The following is a 23,486-nucleotide window of genomic DNA, read 5'->3' as shown; positions in this document are numbered from 1 at the left end:
TTCAATCCACAGGAAAGTTCGTTGGAGAGACTCTCCTGGGAATCAGCACCAGAATGGCCCAATTTGCTTGTGGGTAGCAGGGCAAGTTACTGAAAGTGGGTTGAGAGTTGAGCAAGCGGCCTTTTGTTCCCTCTCTGACACCTCCCCCACATACAGCGCCATGATGCAGCAAGGTGGGTTGTTTTGCTCCTTACAATATAACAGGTGCACTGAGACAATGAAATTTGGCCCAAATGAAAGAACAGAACAAAACTCTAGAAAAAGAACTAAGCGACCAGGAAATAGCCAACCTATCAGATACAGAGTTTAAAACACTGGTAATCAGGATGCTTACAGAAATGATTGAGTATAGATGCAAGATAGAAATACAGGCTGTGCAAAGTGAAATAAAGGAAAATATACAGGGAACCAACAGTGAAGGGAAGAAAACTGGGACTCAAATCAATGATTTGAAGCAGAAGGAAGAAATATAACATTCAGCCAGAACAGAAGAATTCCAAAAAATGAAGAGAGGCTTAGGAACCTCTGGGACAATTTTAAATGTTCCAACATCCAAATAATAGGGGTGCCAGAAAAAGAAGAGGAAGAGCAAGAAATTGAAAACTTACTTGAAAAAAATAATGAAGGAAAACTTTCCCAGTCCAGTGAAGAAAATAAACTTTCAGGAAGTCCAGGAAGCCCAGAGAGTCCCAAACAAGTTGGATCCAAGGAAGCACGCACCAAGATACATCATAATTAAATTATCCAAGATTAAAGATAAGGAGAGGATCTTAAAAGCAGCAAGAGAAAAGGAAAGAGTAACCTACAAAGGAGTTCCCATAAGGCTATCAGCTGATTTCTCAAAAAGAAACCTTACAGGAAAGGATGGGCTGGAAAGAAGTATTTGAAGTCATGAAAGGCAAGGACCTACATCTAATATTACTCTGTCCAGCGAAGCTTTCATTTAGAATGGAGGGGCAGATAAAGTACTACTCAGATAAGGTCAAGTTAAAGGAGTTCATCATTACCAAGCCCTTATTATATGAAATGTTAAAAGGACTAAAGAAAAAGAAGATCAAAACTATAAACAGTAAAATGACAACAAACTCACAACTATCAACAACTGAATCTAAAAACAAACAAACTAAGCAAACAACTAGAACAGGAACAGAATCACAGAAATGGAGATCACATGGAGGGTTATCAGTGGGGAGAGGAAGCGGGGAGTATGGGGGAAAGGGTAAAAGGAATTATAAGCATAAATAGTAGACACAAAATACATAGGGGAGGTTAAGAATAGAGTGGTAAATGAGGAAGCCAAAGAACATATGTGTGACCCATGGACATGAACTAAGGTAGGGGAATGCTGGTGGGAAGGCGGGTACAAGGGGAGAAAAAAATGGAACACCTATAATAGCAGAATTAATAAAAATATACTTAAACATAAAAATAAAAATGTTAGGATTATTTATGACCAGTTCTAAATGGGCCCTGGCTCTTGTGCTTACTAGTTTTATTTCTATTTTTACCACATTTATTTTGTTCTCACACTCATACTTTTATGCTATTAGCTCTCAATTTACTGCTGTTATGAGGGGCTTCCCTCTTGCAGACAATCTCCTTATGGGTAAAAATACCATATTGCTAAACTTAATGTAACTATAACATAAATCGGCTAGAGAATGAAAGAAGTTAAAATAGTGTCTTATATCCATTCAAATTTAGTTTCAGAAATAGTTTGAGCACTACCTTTTTGTTAACTTCCCAGTGCTATTCAAGATGGCTAAACTTGTCAGATAAATAATACATAACTTTAGTTAATACCGTTTTTCAGTGGTTTTTGTCTCTTAAAATTTTTGGAAATTTTGCAGATTTCAAAGTGTTTGAGTAATGCTGTAGTTGTGGTGATTTGCTGTTTGAAAAGATTTAATCTTAGCTAAACTAATATTTAACACAGACTTATTAAAATATGGAGTTTTCCATAACCAAATATTTTTTATTTGATTGTTAATTCTCAAGCCCACCTAGCTACTCCTATTAAAAATAGAGGTGGTATTTTTTTTTCTTGTGTTGTACAAAATTCACTGTTGTGTGAGGGTTTTGGTGGGTTTTTAAGTTCCAGCTGATGGTATTGAATTGATTTCTTTCAAAGGAACTATTGACTTAATTATTGATAAATCTTTCGAGTACTATGTGCAGTGAAAATAGCTATGTATTTGCATTGACTTCTAATTGTTCCATTCTTGAAAACCAGGCTTTTCCATTTAAAAGTCCTATGTTGTGAACAAGGAATCAATCTTTTATAATGTCTTTTTGTAGGATTATCTATTTGCTTTATGGTCAGAGATCATTTATTTAAATTATACATTCAAGGAAACACTTTTTTCCCCTTATAAAAATAAAAGAATAGGTAGTGGATGTTGGGAGAACGTGTTTACCTCTTCTATCTCAGTTTGCAGTGAGAATGTTTATTCTATCATGCCTCTTGTTTTCTTGATACTGGGTATATAATGGCAAATAAAACAAAGTTACTGCTCTCATGGAGCTTATTGTCTAGCAAACAGGAACAGTCAGTAAACAGATAGTAAACAAATTAAATTCATATAGTTTTATGAAAGAAACATTTTACTGATTCCTCAGTGAAGAGGAGCCAGCCATGTAATAATGTGAGGGAAAAGCTTAGTCAGCAAAGGGACCAGCATATGCACAGGTCCTGAGATGAGAATACTCTCGGCATTTTTGTAGTCTAGAAAGGCCATCATCATTAAATCACTGTGGTGATGGAGAGGAGTATAGGAAGTAATTGAAGAGCTTGGCAAAAACTAGATCATTTGAGGTAAGAATAGTTGATAGCCTTTACGGGTTTTAAGTAGATGGGGGACATCTGATATGGTTTATACTTTAAAGATGATTCTGGCTGCTATGGGAAGAACACTATAGGGGACAATAGTGAAAGAAAGGAGACTGGTACATTGCAGTGTTACTACGTTTAGTTTTGTTGAGGATATATTTTGGAAGGAGAACCAGTAGGATTTGCTATTGACTTAAACATAGATGGGGAAAGAGGAATAAGGAAGACCTCATTGCTTAAATAATAGTGATACTATTAACTGAAAGAGGGAAGATTGGAAAAGTAAATTTGGGGGTGAGTATCAGATTTTTGTATGAGATGTGTTAGGTTTGAGTCTGTTATATATCATATTTGAGATTTTGCAGACTGTACTATGTAGCATTTTTCCATATGGAAAAGGCACCCATTTAGATCATCAGAAACCACAGCAAATCTGCTTAGAAGTTTGCTTATTAGAATTTTACCATTACATTAATCTTTCATTATTCATTCTTTTTCTAGTTCTCTAGTTGCATCTAAAATTTTTTAGTCATAATTAAGATGCCTGTAAAACATCCCCACTAGGCTTCACCTTTAAAGGAAGCCTTCATTCAAAATTCTGAATTTTACAGTATTTGATTATTCACACATTGATAGTTTATTCATCTTGTGGTTGTCCATTTCTTTGCTTTTATCAATATCTCCTGCCCTCCGTTGAGGTAGTTTCATTGCTTTTTTTAATATATTTTATTTGTTTTTAGAGAGAGGGGAAGGGAAGGAGAAAGAGTGGGAGAGAAACATCAGTGTGTGGTTGCCTGTCATGTGTCCCCTACTCGGGACCTGGCCTGCAACCCAGGCATGTGCCCTGACTGGGAATCAAACCAATGACCCTTTGGTTGGCAGGCCAGCACTCAATCCACTGAGCCACACCAGCCAGGGCGTTTCATTGTTTATAAGTGAAAGGATGTGTAAGATTGTTCAGACTTGCTAATTGCTAGCATTTCTGGAAAAGGTTTGGTAGAGGAGGGTTAAAATACATGGATAAGGTAGATTTCAATTATCTATCTTGTCTGCCATTATATAGATTGAATTTGAGGGTTGATAAGAACAGATACAATTTTTTTTCTGAATTCTTTAGCCTCTTACAGAAGAATCCTGTACTCTCAACAAAGATTTAATCTTGAGGAAATGAAAAGTAATCTTTGTTAGACTAATATTTCACTATATTCTTTGTTTGATAATTGTGACTTTTTGAGTCATGCTTTTTTATGGACTATAAAGTGTCAATATATTATTTTAAAGCTTTTTATATTTTATTGGTTACATACAGAAATTCTTAAAATTATATATTGATATTTAAGATTATATGGTTTTTATTTTGGAATATTTTTTTGTGTGAGTTCACATAGCAAAACAGTAGTGCAGTGTAAACAAACATCATGCACCCATTGTTCTTCCGGTAGTGAAAAGGTTTAAACTGTTAATTTCTCTAAAAATAATCAAATTTCTGCAACTTAAATATTGTCAGAGGATTTACAATTTAGCAAATTAAGTAGGTATGGAATTTCCTTTGCTTACATTTATAGAATATCTTAGGTATCCTTAGAATTATAGTTAATATTAAATCTGCCAAGTAAAGGACAGCAAGTGCCGCTTATTCAACATGTCTTTAAAATTGTTATTTCAAAAATAACTCAGACAAATTTAGACAAATGGCGCTGCTTAGGTTAAGACACTAAAGAGGTATAGCAGGTTGTTGAATAGTCTTGTTTCGTTCAGTGTCATTATGGCATTGACGATATGCTATAGGAACTTAACCGTTGTTTATGTCAATTAGTCTGTGGTAAACTTGGTTTCCTTATACATCATTTCGCTTAAAAGTCACAGAACCTATCAGTGACATTAAGTGAGGACTTACTGTAATTTGGTTTTCAAATGTGTATAAATGTAAATGTAAACATAGTTTTATTATAGCAGATTGCCAATTATTCTCAGGCATATCGGTTTATGCAGTGATGAGAAAAGGCAAAAATTGCTTCATAGGTACATCTCATGTATAGAAGTTGGGAGTTGAAATGACCATAGTGAGAGAGTATACAATATAAAACATTTTGTCATGATGCACCTCACATAAGACCTAAGTAGAATACTTTTATACTTAAAAAAAAATTGCCAGGTGTTAGGAAAACATTTGTAAGGCATGTCTTTATTAATTAAAGGTATCAGATTTTATTTTGAATTCTTGATCTATTCAGCTTAATTGGTTATTTCTATGACTATATATTTGCATAATTTTAATTGAAGTTTTATACTCATCAAGATGTGGGATTTTTCCACAGGTTTCAAAAATGGAATCTAAACTTTTAGCCACAATCATTGGAACTAAAGGTTTCAGTTAATCTTTAATTCAACATTCAGTTAAAAGTGGTTTGATGAAGGTTTTCTTTAGTGATGATTTTATTACCTGGCCAGTAATCAATTATGAAAAATGAATATTTTAACTGAACTAAAATGTATTTAAGAGTACAGCTCTCAAAGATATGGTGGCTATAGAATTTTTTTCCCAAGACAGAATCTATTTAGCAGAGGAATATAAACATTTTTTCTTTAGTGAACTCAAGTTCCAAATTCTAGGTTTGGAAAAGCTATTTGGAAACTATCTTATGTATTTTAGGAAATATATTAGATATACAGGGTGGAGCAAAAGCAGGTTTACAGTTGTGAGTGCATGAAACATAGTTTATTTTTGCATTATTATTTATTAATTACTGTATTCTTTTCCATACAGCTATCTGTAAGCCTACTTTTGTCCTATCCTGTACGTTTTCTCTAATTTATTACAAATAACAATTCCTTATTTTTAAACTTAGCCTTTTATTCCCCGTGAAAGTTATTAAAGTGTAAACTTGCCTAGAGCAAAATATTGGAGGATATTACAATAAATAAGTATCCTTTGAAAGTTGAAAGTTAAACAATAACTCTCGTCCAACTTTGTTGAGCTCAAACCTTTGTGTTGCTGTGTCTTCAATGAGAACTGCTACTCAAAACTTAAGAGTGTCTAAGAAATCTTTGAAGTACATTTGATACAAAATATGTGAAGTTATTTGATTATGCTTTGCAATGCCTTGTTGAGAAGACAAGGACATAGGGAAAGTTTTTTAAAAGTTAAAATTATATATACTATAAATGCCTTGAAGTGTTTTCTTTTAAACTGGTAGATTCTAAACATAGTTACTTAAATAGTGTTACTTTTTAAAAACTTGAACTAAAATTACACTACTTTACCCATCACTACCTTGGATATTAATTGCCACACAGCAGATGTATTAAAACTGTTCTTTATTAATTACAATTCCCTCTTGTAATTATTGAGATTATAGATTGTATAAAATATGCTTAAGATGATCTCTTCACATTAGATAGCAGTTTCAAGGAGAAACATTTACCAAATAGTACTTTTAAAATCAAAATAATCCTATCAGCTGCAGTTTTTCTGATCTTGAGTGTGAATGGATTGCAAGGACTGCTGTACATATTAAAAATAAGCTGTTGGGCAAAATGTTGAAGAGCTATATTTTAAATAGTAGCTCTCTTTCTTATAGCTCTAAACAACTTATATATAAATGTTGAGAGTACCAAAGCACTGAAAATAAAACTTGTTTGTGATAAACTCCATCCTCAGTTCTGTATCCTAAAATGTAACTGAATGATAATAAAGTGTTATTCATCTGCAGGTGCATTGCTTCTACTTAGTTAAAAGATGGTTGAAAGGACAGGAATTAGTAGCATGTTATATTAGCCTTTTGTAGTGTATTTTGTCCTAAGCATCTTAATTTCCCTGTTTTGAATGCTAAGTAGCAAGGGTCTTGGTTTAGAACTAACACCCATCATGCATGTAAACGGTATGAAAGAGCTGCTTAGTAAGTTAACACAAAGTGTTCTTGTGTCAGTCCTTGTGGAAATAGATACAATACAAACATTACAGCTGAACTCACGGCAAACTCCATTAAGTAAAAACCTGGCCTCATTGTTCAGAAAAAAGTTTGAATAGATTGCAAGCTCATTTTGTTGAATGTAATGTCAGGCTTTTAGGGACTGTATTGAGGGATAAGGTTTTGTTAAGTTGAGACCAATTCATTAAGTTTTATTGCCTGGTGAGAAGCAGTAATACTTTATTGTAAGACTTCATCAAATATTCATGGTTAAAGAGAAGTAGTAAATGTATTCAATCAAGTGGTCTTTTCGGGTTTTGAAAAGGATTATGAAGTCTGCTCAGCTGATAGTTTTAACATTCATTGAGGTTGTTTATCAAGGGTAATTTTAATCTGTGAGTTTAATTTTGTTGCCCAGACTTGTCTCTTTTTACTGTCACAAATCTAAGTCCATAAGAATTATATTACATTATAGGGACAAGTGGATATTATATCTATTCATACAATGTATCTGTTTCCTAACGGGGCATATTTTTTAAATTATCTTAATTTTGAGTTTGGTGTGTAAGGGAGTTATGACCTGTCTGCTTGTTCATTGTGAGGTTGCTGTCCCTTTGGTCAGACTATAGCGTCATGTCACTACTCCTGGTGATCTCTTCATGTCTTGGACAATGTGGTCTCCTTGATACACATTAAATAATAAGCAGTCTTTTGTTTTGGCCAATTCAAATTGTTCTGAAGGGATAGAGTCAGCATTTTCTACATGATATTAGAAATTTTAATAGCTCTCATTCTTGCACTTGGTTTGAGGCTACCTGCCCCCTCTTTTTTACTTCTGTTATGCTTATGCTCATCTCATATTTGTGTGGCTGTACCCTAGGCACATGGAACTCCACCCTTTCCAGTTCACTGCATGTTTAGTTCCTTAGTTTAACTGTGGGCTGAAGTTTTGTGATCTTTGTGGGTTTTGTTCAATTCAAAGAAATTAAGCACATTCAACTAAAATTCAAATTTGTTATTGTTTTCTTATGTCCCTTAATCTCCATTTCCTAGGCAGATGATGTCGAGGGCAAAATTAGACAAATCATTCCACCTGGATTTTGCACAAACACAAATGATTTTCTTTCTTTGCTGGAAAAAGAAGTTGATTTCAAGCCATTTGGAACCTTGCTCCATACATACTCTGTTTTAAGTCCAACAGGAGGAGAAAATTTTACCTTTCAGATATACAAGGTAAAAATAAATCTCAATATGTCTTGGGTGTGAAAGGACTCCACATACTGGAAACCTGTGTGCTATTTTGTGGTTATTTTCAGTAATTTATTCGAACTTCAGGAAACAAACTTTTGTCAGCATTAAAAAACAAAGGTCTACTTTGTATGTGTGTTTGTGTACACATCTTAATCTGAGACTCCTAAACATTTTCCCACAGGATTGTGTTGTGTTCTGCACACTCTCACTTACCTCTGATGCGTTTCACCTGACTTTCTCTGGCTTTTTCCCTAGGCTGACATGACATGTAGAGGCTTTCGAGAGTATCATGAAAGGCTTCAGACCTTTTTGATGTGGTTTATTGAAACTGCTAGCTTTATTGACGTGGATGATGAAAGATGGCACTACTTTCTAGTGTAAGTACAGTTCTAAAGCCACAGTAGACCTTATTACCTCCACAAAGCCACCATTTTAATTGTGGCGGCCCAATTATTGGGACAGTATAATGATATTTTTCCCAGGAAAGAAAAACTATTGTTTATGAGGCTTGAGTTTTCTTTCATTATGCTTTGGGAGACCTTGAGAATAGAGCTGAATTAAATGCTGTTGTCCGTTAGGCCCCTGAATGTAGGCTTAAACAGTAAAATGAGCTTTGCCTGTGTTTTCTTTTACTTGCCACCTATTCATCTTTATAATAGGCAAGTGCACTGAAGTGATGTAAAGAGGTCTGATTTGTCCAAGTTGCTGCACACCAATTAAGTGAATTGTACATTCAGAACATAGCAGGTGTACCCATTGGGTCCTCAAAGAGTAGCTTGCTGACACTGAAAATTCAGTCAGAGAATGGAAAAGAAAATGGACACTGCATGGGAGCGTGACTGTAATTGACCTGCTTGGCTTTCTGTTTTATCTGCAGATTTGAGAAGTATAATAAGGATGGAGCTACACTCTTTGCGACCGTAGGCTACATGACAGTCTATAATTACTATGTGTACCCAGACAAAACCCGGCCACGTGTAAGGTAATTGGCAGTATAACACGTGCCTTGTCTTTTATTTCAGAAGGAGGAACTGCCGAAGTTTCCAATACTTGTTATAATAGTGTTGATTTGTTTAGAAAAAAAATCACCATTATTCATTGGCTATGTACTGACTTATTTCATTGTTCCCTTGGAAACAGTGAAGAAGATTAAACCAATTTGGAGTATCTCAATGATTTCTGGATTTTTTGACAGTTGATAGGGGGGAAAAGGAACATAGACTTGAAAATGTTCATAATACTCTAGTCATTTGCAATTTTTTAAGTGGTCATTTTGTGATATTTTAATTTTAAAATCATTTATTTAGTCAGATGCTGATACTGACTCCATTTCAAGGTCAAGGCCATGGTGCTCAACTTCTTGAAACAGTTCATAGATACTACATGGCATCTCCTTCTGTTCTTGATATTACGGGTATGTAGAATTTGATTTGTTACTTAAAGAGCCTTTCTAAAAAATCTTTACTGATTGATTTTTTTTGTGTTTTGTGAGAGATAACTATTCTGTTTTAAACAGCTTTGTCCTTGGGTCTTTTTGGAACTGTCTCAGGATGGCTTAAGGTTCCATTTTAAATCATAAGCTTTTGTGGGACTGGACTGCATCTCTATGTGTGAAGTGCTTATTAAACAATTTGAAGATAATGAACTGAATATATATTGGGAATTCTTGGTCAGGCATGAATATGCTGCCAGTATGGTACAACTTATTTGTTCATTTTATTTAAAAAACAGTTGTATTGCTCAGAGACCATGCTCTGCTTTTCATGTAGGGGCATAATATTCTAAACCTTACTGCAGAAAAAAAACGCCAAGGTAAGTAGTTCCTGAATAGAGTACACATTTCTTAAAGCTATGTTTTATGTTCCTAAAATGTGTGCTTTCTCAAAAGTAGTTTATAGGGTGAAATGTAGGCCTATTTATTTTAAAAAGATCTTTCAGTGTGAATTAGCCATAGAAGTAGTAGTATGAAGGGAATGCTTAGAAGAAGGAAAGAGACTCTACTCTTTAATTGGAGAAGTCATCAGCCCTGACCAGTGTGGCTCGGTTGGATGTCATCCAGCAAAGCAAAAGCTGGATGGTTCAATTCCCAGTCAGGGCACATGCCTAGGTTGTGGGTTTGGTTCCTGGTCAGGGTGAATGCAAGAGGCAACAATCCATGTTTCTTTCACACATTGATGTTCCTCTCCCTTTCTTTCTCCTTTCCTTCCCCTCTCTCTTAAAAAAAACCAACCAACCAAACAAAAAATTTGACATAATTTTTTTACAAATGAGCAGTCATCAGGTGAACTGCAACACTGAACACTCACAAAATGTTAACAAAAATACTATTTTTGAATTTTATCAGTTTGTTTAAAGACATCAAAAAATATACTGGATGTGGGACTAAAGAATATAAATAGGCTAGTAGGCAGATTATAGTGTCTTCCTTTTTTGTGCAGTATAGTGGTTTTGCTTGTCCAGGCTAAATAAAATTAAAGTTACCTAAAAACAGATTTTGAAGTGATCCTATAGATCAATAAATTAGAGGGAAAGCATGTTGTTTTTAAAAGGGAGTTCCATGTTTGTAGAGTTGAATTATATTTTTATCTGACTTTCTTATTACTGTAAAATGGTTTGGAAGCTTCGGAGATAAAGCAGTCATTGCTAAAGTTAGTTTACATCAAAAATTTTTTGGACATCTTCCTTAGCTTAGTGACTTGTAAAATTATAGAAACATAGTACAAACACTTCTTTTTAGGTAAGCTGAAAATTGTTTAGCTTCTGTTCACTTACAGAGCTTGGACTTTTTTTGGTGATTTTAATCTGGAGATTTAGAGTTCACATAAGTAGCTTTGTCTTCTCTAGTGGGTAGTGTGTCAGCAGGGATTGTTTCTGTGAAGCCTTTTAACCACTTTTTTCTGTCTGCTCCAACCAATAAAGTCCTTGATACTTAGGGCCAATTAGCAAATAAAGAATTTTACTTTTTAAATCTCAGTGAAGAGTCGTCAATAATGGTAGCCTTCATTCATTGCAAACTGAAGTCTTTAACGAGAAAAGGCTAAACATGCTAAAGGACTTCTGAATTTGAAAACTAGGGAGGCTTTACTTACAACATGAACATTTCTCAGCATTATAAAATACTAAAAATGCCTTATCGGCTCTTCTCATTAAGATATTTCTCCTAGGTTCCATACCTAGTCCTTTTAAAAAGTAGAATTTTCTACTCTTCAGTCATTTCAATAGCCTGTTTCTCCATTATTTTGTAAATTTTTCTTAACTTTGTGGGTTTTTAGCAGGCTTTGGATCTCCCTTTGCAATTCAGGGTATTGTTTATATTGAGATGATTTTTGACGTAGAACCAGATAGAGTGATCATTAAAACTCACCATTGGTGGTCTTTGTTACAGGATACATGGGTATTTGTGGTGTAATTGCCACCCATTTTCTTCTGTTTTTTAGCACTTCATTTTAAAATACAATACTAGAAAATAGTTCTTTATATCATGTACCATCTTCCTTTTGAGGATGTCAGTATCTTAAGGTATATAGCATTTGAATACATCTCAGTTGTATGACTTTATAGATAGAATCAATGATTTGTTTCTTCCAGGATCATGACTTGACAACAGAAACGTTTGCATATGCCTTGTGGGCATACCTAGGAGTAGAAATTACAGAGAATGTGGTAACTATGTTTCACCTCTTGAGGAACTACCACATTATTTTCGAAAGTGGCTGTATCATTTTACATGTCCACCAGAAATGTATGAGGTTTCAGTTCTCCACACCATCATCAATACTTGTTCGCTTTTTTAGTCTAGTCATTCTGGTGTACATGAAATGGTCTTTCATTTTATTTTGATTTCATTTTCCTGTGGCTAGTGATGTTAAGTGTCTTTTTGTGTCCACTTGTATATCTTCTTGAAAAATGTGTACAGATTTAAAATGGATCCTTTGCCCATTTTAAAAATTGGGCTGTCTTACTGAATTATAAAAGTTTTCTATATAAGAAGTCTGGATACAAGTCTCATAAATATTACTTGCAAATACTTTCCCCATTGTACAGTTTGTCTTTTCATCTTAGTGGATCATTTGAAGAACAAGAGTTTAAAATTTTTATAATAGCCCAATTTATTTTTTTCTTTTTGTTGCTCATGTTTTTGGTTCTGTTATCTAAGAAACTATTGCCTAACCAGACGGCTGGAAGATTTACTCCTGTGTTTTCTTCTAAGAGTTCTTATAGTTTTAGCTTTTACATGTAGGCCTGTACTCCATTTTAAGTGTATTTTTGTGTATTGTGTGAGGCAAGGGGGTCCAACTTCATTCTTTGGTTTGTGGTGATCCCTTTGTCTGAAAATCATTTGTTAAAAGACTATTCTTTGCTTCATTGAATTGTCTGGACTATGAATGTATGGGTTTATTTTTAACTGTCAATTCAATTCCTTGGTCTACATGTCTCTCCTTATCCACACCAATTTCATTACTGTTGTACTAAGTTTTGAAATTAAGAAATGTGAGTCTTCTAACTTTGTTTTTTCTTTTCAAGTTTGTACTGGCTATTCTGGATTCTTTGCGTATCCATATGAATTTTAGGATGAGTTTGTTAATTTCTGAAACAAACAAAAAACCCAGCTGGGATTTTGAAAGGGATTGCATTGAGTAATTTGTAGAGTATTATTGATATTGTAACAATGTTAAGTCTTGTGATCTATGAATTAGCTCAGATTTTAACATTCTCTGTTTCAAAGCCCTCTACTGATCAGAAAATGAAGGCTTAGAGAGTGAGATGACTTGTCCAAGGTCCTACACCTGTGAATGACAGAAATGGGACGCAAACCCATGCTCTCTGATTGTACAGTATTCTTTCTACCCATCATGTTTTGATGCTTTCCTTGTCCATTACTTAGTCTAATGTGAATAACATAGACAAACATAAAGTAAGATTTATGCTATTCAGATGCAGTGAAAAAATGATCAAAACCATATTCTCATTTTTCCAAATTAAGATTTGTTTTTGCATAAGAAAGAATTGTTTTTAATTAAGTGAAAGAAGTATAGCAGACTATAAAGGCTATTGAATTAAAGTAAGGAAGTTATATAAATTGAGCTTTGGAATCCTAAGAAATCAGAAAATATTCAAAACTGAAATTGATTATCCAAAACGAATCTCTTGTTTAAACAGCTACTTTAATTGAAAATAAAACTAAATGCATCAGTCAAAAATTTACATTAGAAAGGAGTCACTCTAATTTCACAAATAACATATGAGGTCTGTCCAGAAAGTATCCAGCCACGTACTATGAAAAAGAGATATTTATTGAAGAAGATACAAGAAACTTCATACATAGGACAGTGATGCCTCAGTCTCCTTTAAAATAGGCACCTTGGGATCTCACACAGTTCTCCCAGCATCTCTTCCAGTGTTTAAAACACTGCAAAATTCTTTGTTGGAATCACCATGAGCTGCTCCCCCCACCCCCCACCCCCGCCTTGTATTTTTCTGAATCTCATCGGTGGTCTGAAACCTCTTCCCTTTTAATGGTGATTTTAGTTTTGAGAAAAGCCAGAAGTCACAGGGTGCCAAATCTAGGGTATAGGGGGGACTGAGTCACTTGGGTGATTTGATGTTTTGCCAAAAAATTCTGCGCAGGATGTGATGCATGAGCAGGCATGTTGTCATGATGAAGCTGCCAATCACCAGTAGCCAATAGCTGTGGTCATTTTCATAATACTGCATCTCTCAAGCAACAAAGAACATTGAGATAGTACTCATTAATTGTTTGGCTTGGAGGGATGTACTCTTGATGGACAACATCTTCCCAGTCAAAAAACACAGTTAACATGATCTGATCTTGCTGTGACTTTGCTGCACCTTCCTCAGGCCTAGAGAACCAGGCGACTTCTATTGGGGAAATGGGGCCTTTGTTTCAGGATCCCATAGCGTTAGACCCCCAATTCATCTCCAGTTATGACCTTTTTGAGGAAATCTGGTTCATTGGTAGCAGTTTGAATCAAGTCATTAGCAACTGGAGCATGGTATTCCTTCTACTTTGGTAGCAGAAGCTGTGGAATGAATTTTGCCGTGCCACATTTCACGCCAAGATCCTGTGTCAATATCTCAGACATAGTAGCTTTTGGAATCCCCAGATCACCTTCTAGTTCCTGCGTTGTTAGTCGCCAACCTGTGGATTGCAGCCTGTAAGTGTTTAACATGCTCAGGTATTATTGCAAGGCCTTCCAGAACAAGAATCACTTTCAACAGATTCTCAACCATCTTTGAAGCATTTGTGCCACACTTTTATTTGCACTGTACTCATTGCATCATCCCCGAAAGCCTTTTGAGTCATCCAAATACTTTCTGTGGAGGAATGTTTAAACTTAATGCAAAATTTGATGCACATACATTGCTCTACTTAGTTATTTTGAATGTGACAGCCACAAAGTACACATGCTCACTCAACAGCATCTAGTGTCCCCACTGACTAGTACAGTGAGGACATCATTGTTCACGCATGCACATTCCAGCCTACTCTCCTTGGCTCCCAGGTTACACAGTTGTCGTGCAAACTGTTTTGATTATGCTAACAACAGCTGAACATTTTCTGGACAGACCTCAGATGTCTTTGCAAAAAGGATTGCACCTATAACTTGATTTGGGAAAGTTAATAGTATTATTTGATTTGTAAGGGATAATCCTTTCTCATTGTAACTTTTGTAAAATTGTTTTAAGAAAATGTGCCTTTCTAGCCTAGCATGTATATTGAGATTACAAGTGGTAAAGATACTGCGTCGGGTAAAGGAAGTTATTCTGTTTTATTTCTTCAGCGGAAGATCCATCCAAAAGCTATGTGAAATTAAGAGACTTTGTACTTGTGAAGCTTTGTCAAGATTTGCCTTGCTTTTCCCGGGAAAAGTTAATGCAAGGATTCAATGAAGATATGGCAATAGAGGCACAACAAAAGTTCAAAATAAATAAGGTATTTAAGTACATAACTTAAATATTGCAAATACATTAAGAATACATGTGTGGGAAATAATAATTGAGATTACAGGCTGTGAAGCCAGATTGCCTGGGTTCAAATCTGGCTATACCACTTGCTCTGTGGCTTAGGGCAATTTAGTTTACCTCCTGTGCCTCAATTTCCTCATTAATAAAATGGGAAGATAATTGATATTAAGTGTAACATGCAGAACACAAATGGGTAGTAGGATTTCATTTTTGCTTTTTAAGAAAATCTTTCTCAAAACTGGTAAAGTAGATAATACTCCTGGAGACAGTGGTATTGGCGGGGAGAAAGGTTGAAGTAAAACATTTAACTTTCACTTTATATTTATTTCAACTTTAAAGTAGTAAATACCTTTTTAAAAAAGCTTATTTTATTTTTAGAAAGGAAAGGAGGGAGAAGGAGGGAAACATCAATGTGTGGTTGCCTCTTGTGCGCCACCTACTGGGGAACTGGCCTGCAACCCAGGCATGCACCCTGACTGGGAATTGAACTGGCAACCCTGTGGTTTGCAGGCTGGCACTCAGTCCACTGAGCCACACTGGCCAGGACTAAAGTACTAATATCTTATGATAGGTAAAGAAAAATTAGCATGGGAGTTGAGAGGAGGGAATTGATTATTTTTACATAAACAGTGGAATTAAGAGTATTTCAGGTTTGCCTTGGGTAGGATTTAGATAATGAAAGTATGTGGAATGAAGAGTTTCCCATAATACAGACTAACATTTGATACTGTTGACCTACCCTCTCTTGCCTTCTAAGGCACTACAGTTCCTGATTTTCCACTGTGATCTTTTTAATTAGGAAAATTTTAATTAATAAGCATCAAATGCACTTTACATTATAACTGCAATATTGAAACTGTGACATTTTAAGTATTTTTAAAAAGATCTTATTTACTTATTTTTAGAGAGGGAAAGGGAGGAAGAAAGAGGAAGAAATACCAGTGTGTGGTTGCCTCTTGTGTGTTCCCTACTCGGGACCCAGCCCACAACCCAGGCATGTGCCCTGACTGGGAATCGAACTGGTGACCTTTTGCTTTGTGGTCCAGTGCTCCATCCACTGAGCCACACCAGTCAGGGCACATTTTAAATATTTTTTTCAAAAAAGGTTAGTCATTTTCTTTTTCCTAGGAAACATGAAGATCTATCTATGAGCATTAATGTGGCCAGTCTAGGTCACTATGGTTTAGTTAATGCTAATATTTAAACAGGTGTTAATGTTTCACATCAACAGTAAGGCAGACTGTGAATTTCTCCATCCTTAAATTTTAGCAAAAATTTCCTGAGGTAATTTAAAGGAATGTCAAATTTTTGAGGTGCAAACTCCTAAACTCCCTATTAGGATAACATTTTTGTTTGAAGTGCCTCTGAGTTGAGAATGTAGGTGATTTTTCTTTCCTGATCCTTGGGAAAGTATTTCTGCAGTAAGTCTTGGGTCTTCTTTACAGTTGACTGGGTTGTTTTCAGGAAAGATTACCAGCTCTGTGGTTAGTTTCCCACAGTTGATAAAAATCTATCAAAAACATCATATAATTTAAGAAAAATGTTGTTTAAAGGCTGCAGGAACAGGAAAGAAATAACACTTTCATCTGTATAAGCACAAATATTTAAAGCTAATCATACTGCAGGTAAATCTGATATAAAATGTTCTATAAAAACAAAGAAAAAATACGTGCTTACATCCATTGCTCCAATAGTCAAAACATTAGACCTGCATGAGAATTGCACAGTAGCAGTTTGCTGGTTCAGTCTGAGTTCAAAGTCCTTTTTGTGTTATTTGGCCCAATGATATTCACATCCCAGAGAAATTCAGTTAAAAAATTGAATTTAAGGCAAAAGACTCCATATAACAAAGCTTAAGGGTATGCTACTAATAGTTGCTATTCTTCCTTGGCTCATGCAGAAATTAAAATTTGGAAGCAGAAAAACTATACCATCCAATAATTCCAGCAGTGAGAATGATAGCTACCATTCCTTGCAAACAAAATATCACTAAAAGCTGGAAAGTAGGATCATGGGAAGAAGACGGTATCCAAGGACACCTGCCACACAACCAAGTGAAACACCTGTCATACTGATTAAGTTTAGTAAGCAAAACATCTGGACAACCAATTGCACTAACCCCAATACATGAGCAAACTGGATTTTGCTAGCCAGTAACAGTATGGTTCCAAAGGCAAAATGTAAAACCATGGATCTTGCCAGATTAGTCACATTCATGCTGCTGCCATCTGCTACATTATTATTGTTGTTGTTGTTACTATTATTACTGATTTTAGAGAGAAACATTGATTTGTTGTTCCACTTACTGATGCATTCATTGGTTGATTCTTGAATGTGCCCTGACTAAGGATTGAACCTACAACCTTGGCATGTTAAGACAATGGTCTAACCAACTGAAGTACCTTGCCAGGGCCATCTGCTACTTTTAATGCATGTAACTCTGTTACTGGTTTTTCCAGATGTGGTCAAAATTGACACCCAATTCTTCTAATAATGGTGGCTCATCCTCAAAGTTGTTTCCATAGAATGGCTGAGGTGTAGTTGGAATACTTGCCTGAGTGGGCTGGAAAATCTGCCCAGTATGTGGCTGTTGTGGCTACATCATGTCTGGAGGGACAGATTGGCTTGATGCATGTAGTCATAGCCAACATACTGTTTGCTGTAGGGTCCTCCACTTCCTCCCTAGTTACAGGACTGCTGTGATTGGTAATCAGTGTTGTAAGTTGGTAGAAATTTGTGTTTCAGTTGTCAGAGTGTGACACTAAAAATGATCAGCCTCAGAGGTGGTAGGGGCAGTAGTTCCAGTAGCACCAGATAATCCTGGAACTCCCTGATCATCTATTTTGAGATACTTTCACTGGCTTCTACTCTTCTGTATGCTTCCTAAATGTAAGTTCTTTATTTAGTTCTCATTTCTTTTCATTCTGTTTTTTCTGCCTAGGAGATCTCATCTAAATCTTCAATCCATAGTTTCCTCCTGAGCTCCAAAACTATGCCAAAAGTTTCCTGATCACTGACCCAAACAGCTTAATTGGAACTCAAACTTTCTATCTTCATCTGCATTAAAACACTGTAATGGCTTCCTGGCTTTACAATAAAATATGTTTTAGAAATAACTGTTATCTCCAGACTGTTTTAAACCTTTACTAATGAGAATAACTCATCTTTTTATTTACTTATTTAATCCTTATCTGAGGATATACTTATTGATTTTAGGAAAAGAGGGAGGGAGGAAGAGAACATTGATATAAGAGGGAAACAGTTGATTGGTTCTCTCTCCTAGCGCCCCAACTGGGGATCAAAATCGCAACCTTTTGGTGTATGGGATGATGCTCTAACCAACTGAGCCACCTAACCAGGACATAATAACTCAGATTGTAAAGGAAAAGGAATATGAACATATTTTTTAAAATCTTGAGCCCGTCATAATCATGGCCCTGCTGCCTACCTTGGTAGCCTCAGCTCACTACCACTTTCCTACATGCTCTGGCTTTACTGAACCTCTTGCCATTTCCCAGCTATGCTACATCTTCCTTTTCTGTTCCTTTACATATGTGTACTATTCCCTTTGTAACCCCTCTCCTGTTCCTCCATCTTTCCCTAGACAGATAGTACTCATTTTTCAGGCTCAGCCCTGGTTTCCCTTCTAACAGTTCAAATATCATCTTCCCAACCTACCTATACCCAGTCTCTCTCCCACCCCCAATAAATATGTAAGTGAAAGAACACAAACAAAAACTGTGGGCTACTCCTTTGGCTTCAGGGATACGAGCTTCTTAATTCTAGTATTTCTCTGTCCTCTGCCTGCCCTTTAATTGTCACTGCACTGTAGGGTTCTGACCTCTCCCCTTTTCATTGTGTATGCTCTCCCTGGGGGATCTTAATCAGGCTTACAATTTTAACTCTTGCCTATGTACTGACATTGCTTAAGTGCACACCTTTAGACTAGAATTTTTTTCAGATTTATGTTCTTCTGCCTCTTAAATCTCTTACTGTGAAAACTCACTGTCATTCCACACCCTCCTCCACAGCCAGTCCTTCCTCTTCTGTGTTTTTAGAATCCTTGTTCCCTTAGTATTTTTACTTGTGTTGTCTCAGTTCATGCCCTCATTATTTCTTGCCTGATTTAATAGCTCAGCTTCGTAATTGGTCTGCCTGCCCTTCTTTTTGCTACCATTTCTAGGTAGCTGGGAGAATGCTTTACTTAAAACTTAAATTTGCACACTTTGCTCACTTCCCCATTTCTGTCATCTACTAGAGAAGAGCCCAACTCTTTAACACAGTATGTAAGACTCTGTGCTCTTGCTCCAACCTCATTCTACTTCTGCACCTTGCTTTTCATTTTGTGCTCGAGCGCTGCCCAGCTCTTTTTGTTCTGCAGGTGTGTACATGCGTGTGTGTGCATACACACACTGTGCACTCCTTTCTGGAATGGCATGCTCCCTTCCCTTTAAGATTTAGCTCAGGATTCCCCCAGGAATCCTTTTCTAACATTTCTCCCATTCCCAGGTTATGTGACCATTATACTCTATGCATATTCCTGTCATTAAATTAATTATACCTCAACAATTTGTGTTACCCACTAGACTGCTACCTCCTTGAAGGCAGAGACTGTCTTTTATTGCTTTTGATCTGGTACCTGGCGCAGTTCTTGGACCATGACATATAGTCAGTAGATCCTGTGTTCTTTTGGGAAAGTGTCACTATTTGTACTATAAAAAGTTTATCGATTTTTTGTTTTGTTTATTAGCAACATGCTAGACGGGTTTATGAAATTCTTCGACTACTGGTAACTGACATGAGTGATGCTGAACAATACAGAAGCTATAGACTGGATATTAAAAGAAGACTAATTAGCCCATACAAGGTAGGACTTTCAAGAGTCTTAACTGTTATATTTTTGTCCCTGTTTAAGATGGAAAAGAAAGTCTAGCAAATACCAGTGTCTGGGAAAATCCAAATCATTTTGCTAAATTAAGTTTTACAAAAGGGAAAATATTCTTCGAATTAGAAGAACTCTGTCATAATTTTCCAGTATAAGCTGTAAATCTTTTTCATTCACTTAAAAACTAAACCCAAGGGCAGTCTACCCATAGTTATTTTTTTCTTCGATTTGTATGCATCTTTTTAAAAATGTCCAGACTCTTCCCTAATTATCTTTAGTTTTTTCTAAGTCTCTTGTCTTATTTGTCATATACAAGAGAGGACCCTCCAAAAACAATGAATTATCTTCTGGATGGCGGGCCCTGTGTAGTACGGGCTTCAGCAACTAAATGAGTATTCTAGGAACCCATCTGTATCAGTATACTAGCTGGCATTGTTGTGAGAGGCTGCATTTAGCTTCCGTGGATTTTCTCTAAAGACTCTTACAACGTGTTTGTCCATTTTAAGATGGGTGATTTACAAGTGCACCTGCCCACACCATGCTGAGTGTTCAGTAGTCTTTGACCAAAAACAGCAGGAATCCCATGCCTACCTCTGTGCCCTACCCTCTTTATTCACCTGATTTTGACCCAAGCAACTTTTTTTGTTTCCCTGGATGAAAAACTTTCTCAAAGGGAAATGTTTTGCTGATGTGGAAGAGGTGAAACAAAAACGACATCAAAATCAACAAGTTCAGAAACTGTTTTGAACACTGAAGTTTAAACATGTAAGAATAAATACACAATTTTTTATAAACAAATTCCAGGGTTTTTTGGGTCTCCCCTTGTATATTTTGTTCGTCTTCCTATGTATAGCCTTTGTACCATTTATAACTCTATACTGTACCCTAGCTGAATGTGCAACTTAATATTATTTATTCTATTTTAAAACATTCTTTCTTCCTGCTCCTTCCCTTTCTTTTTTTGTCATCTCCAGTATTTTCCTCTTACTCAAATATTTCCCCTCCTAAATCAGATTTAGCCATTATTAAGGTAGCTATTATCCATGCCAACTTGTGTGAATGAGGGTTTTTTCTTTTTTTAATTTTTAATTTTAATTTTTGTTTATTTTTAGAGGGAGGGAGAAAGGGAGAGAAACATCAATGTGTGAGAGATACATTGATCTATTGCCTCTGGCACACCCCCACTGGCGACCTGGTGCGCAACCCAGGCCTGTGCCCTGACTAGAAATCGAACCAGGGACCCCTTAGTTTGTAGGCTGGCACTCAATCCACTGAGTCACACAAGCCAGGGATTTGGGTTTTTTAAAAAAATATATTTTATTTATTTATTTTTAGAAAGAGAAGAAGGGTAGGAGAAAGAAAGGGAGAGAAAGATTGATGTGTGATTGATTGGCTCACACACCCCCAACTGGTGACCTGGCCTGCAACCCAGGTATTTGCCCTGATTGGGAATCAAACCAGTGACCTTTTTTTGATTTGCAATCTGGTGCTCAATCCAGTGAACCACACCAGGCTGGGCAGGGGATTTCTTAATAATAGTTGCAGCAGGGCAGTAAGCTGATTAGGGAGAATATTTGTTAATTTAGTGAACAAATAATTACTGAGCACCTGCCATGTGATTGCTGCTTTTATGTACACTATACCTGTAAGCTTATGTAGCACAAGAGCTGAAACATAAATGACAAGTTTGAATGTCTTAATATTTAAGGAGAAAGTTAATTTTAAATAACTAGTAATTAATAAGTCAAGTAAACTTAGTTTTGATTTTCCTACATTAATTCCTATATCAAGTTTTATTCTGCTTTACAGAGCTAATATTTTGAATGTTGATGGTGTGTTGGGTAACATTATTCCTTATTGAATCCCTGCTGTTCTCTTTTATAGCATCAGTTATTCTTCAGTGCAACTGTATTTCCTAATTTGTCATTTAATTCTGTTCAAACATATCACATTCTGAATATAAAAATGTAAAAATAACTTACAAAAATAATCATTGTGTCTTGAATTCATATATATATATGTAGTTCTTCATAGTCATTTTATAAGCATTTCAGTAGATTAATTTTTTATATTATCTTCATATAACAGGTCATGATAAATTATAATGGTATCTCCTCCCCAAAATTTCTGAAATAGCATTTTATTCTTGGATGTTAATCTCTTCAGAAATATCAGAAAGTTGGTAGAAATAGTATTTTCCAAAGGTTTTGATCTTTAAATAATAATTTTTTGGCTAAAAGTTTTCTTTATGATGAAATTTGGGTATAATTAGATGTTATCATGACAACATTAAAGAGTATTAAAACTGTTTTTAGTACAGTAAAATAATTTATTGAATTAAATACCTGAGATATTTATGTGATGTTTTACACAGGCAGACTAAAAATGGTGGATGATGAATTCTGAGTGTAAATAGTATTCACAAAATTATGCCAAATAATGGGAACTTTTATAGTTCATAAAAGAAGTATTTTCTACTCTAAAGAATGATGATGATTTTTTATATTAAGTATCCCCACCTATCCAGCAACTTCATCTACCTGAAATACAGTCAAAAACTGGTTATTAAACTCTTCAGGTTCTTTACAGCCAGAATAGTTATCACTATCCTTTCACTAAAGTTCCTAAGCAGTTAAAAATTCTTTAGATTCTTGTTCAAACCCTACTTATAGAAAAGTACTTTTGAATAAATTTAGTTATTCAGTAATTTTATCCAATTGGGAAAACCAAGAAAGCTCGAGGGTCCCCCTCCACCCTCTGGTTTGAAGGCCACAGTGTTTATGGTAGGAAACCTCCCACGAACTGTGGGGAACCCTAGAAACTGAGTTTAGTGTCCTGGAGGCATGGGAGGAGTGGTAAGATTTCCTTGTGGAATGTATGCAGATGATTTTCTCCAGTTTGTCATTCCAAGCTGATATTCATGTACTTGTTATCACAGCATTTTCAAATGCAGAACTACATTTAAGAATGAAGTAAAATTGCCAACTATTGAATGTAGTTTGGATTTTTTTTTAGGTCCTCCAAAATGTATGCCTGCCTAATGGAGAAAGTTTGCAATGTAAATTTACATTTTTACTTTAATGTATTGTATGAAAAGAAATTATAATTTTGATTGTCAGTAAGTTATTACTGAGCTATGAAATTATTTATTTATTGATAACAAAATTCATTGATTCTGTGCTACCTTTATTTCAGAGATCAAGTTTACATATCAACTTAAACACACTCTCCCACTAAAAAAATTTAGATATTAGACGTATTTGTACCTACTTTAAAAGTTCTTTAAACATGTATTTAATTTGGATCTGTGCCAAGAAGATATAAAAATAACCTGTATTAACTAGAATCATTTTTTAAAGTACACAGAAACACCTCCCATCTTTAAACGGAAATAATTTTCAGGTGTTCAAGAAAAGATAAATTTGAACAATTTGACTAAAAAAAAGGAAAAACTGCTGCAGCTGCTTGGTTTTAGCATTAAACCTTTTATACTGTTTCATAGGCATATTTTAATTCTTTTTTTAAAATATATTTTATTGATTATACCATTACAGTTCTATTCCCCCCCTTCATTCTCCTCTACCTGCACACTCCCTCCCCCACTATTCTCAGATCTGTTCAT

General features: G+C 35.4%; 1 protein-coding gene and 1 pseudogene across 3 annotated transcripts in view; one reads left to right on the top strand and one right to left on the bottom strand.

The window, feature by feature from the left end:
- The window catches only part of HAT1 (histone acetyltransferase 1), a 45,941-nt gene that overhangs the window by 14,808 nt on the left and 7,647 nt on the right, over positions 1-23,486 (top strand). For all 3 annotated transcript variants that reach the window (XM_037044457.1, XM_037044459.1, XM_037044458.1), the window contains exons 5-10: positions 7,795-7,974; positions 8,248-8,369; positions 8,870-8,974; positions 9,300-9,406; positions 14,796-14,947; positions 19,730-19,846. In XM_037044457.1, the coding sequence (XP_036900352.1) occupies positions 7,795-7,974; positions 8,248-8,369; positions 8,870-8,974; positions 9,300-9,406; positions 14,796-14,947; positions 19,730-19,846 (783 nt within the window). The remainder of the gene's footprint in view (positions 1-7,794; positions 7,975-8,247; positions 8,370-8,869; positions 8,975-9,299; positions 9,407-14,795; positions 14,948-19,729; positions 19,847-23,486) is intronic.
- On the bottom strand, positions 16,722-17,702 carry LOC118985833 (protein YIPF5-like; annotated as a pseudogene).

The sequence above is a fragment of the Sturnira hondurensis genome, unplaced genomic scaffold, assembly GCF_014824575.4.
Source record: "Sturnira hondurensis isolate 20B ecotype Veracruz unplaced genomic scaffold, ASM1482457v3 Scaffold0004136, whole genome shotgun sequence".
Lineage (NCBI taxonomy): Eukaryota > Metazoa > Chordata > Mammalia > Chiroptera > Phyllostomidae > Sturnira > Sturnira hondurensis.
Note: the sequence above shows the minus strand (reverse complement) of the source record. Positions and strands in the feature narration are given on the sequence as shown.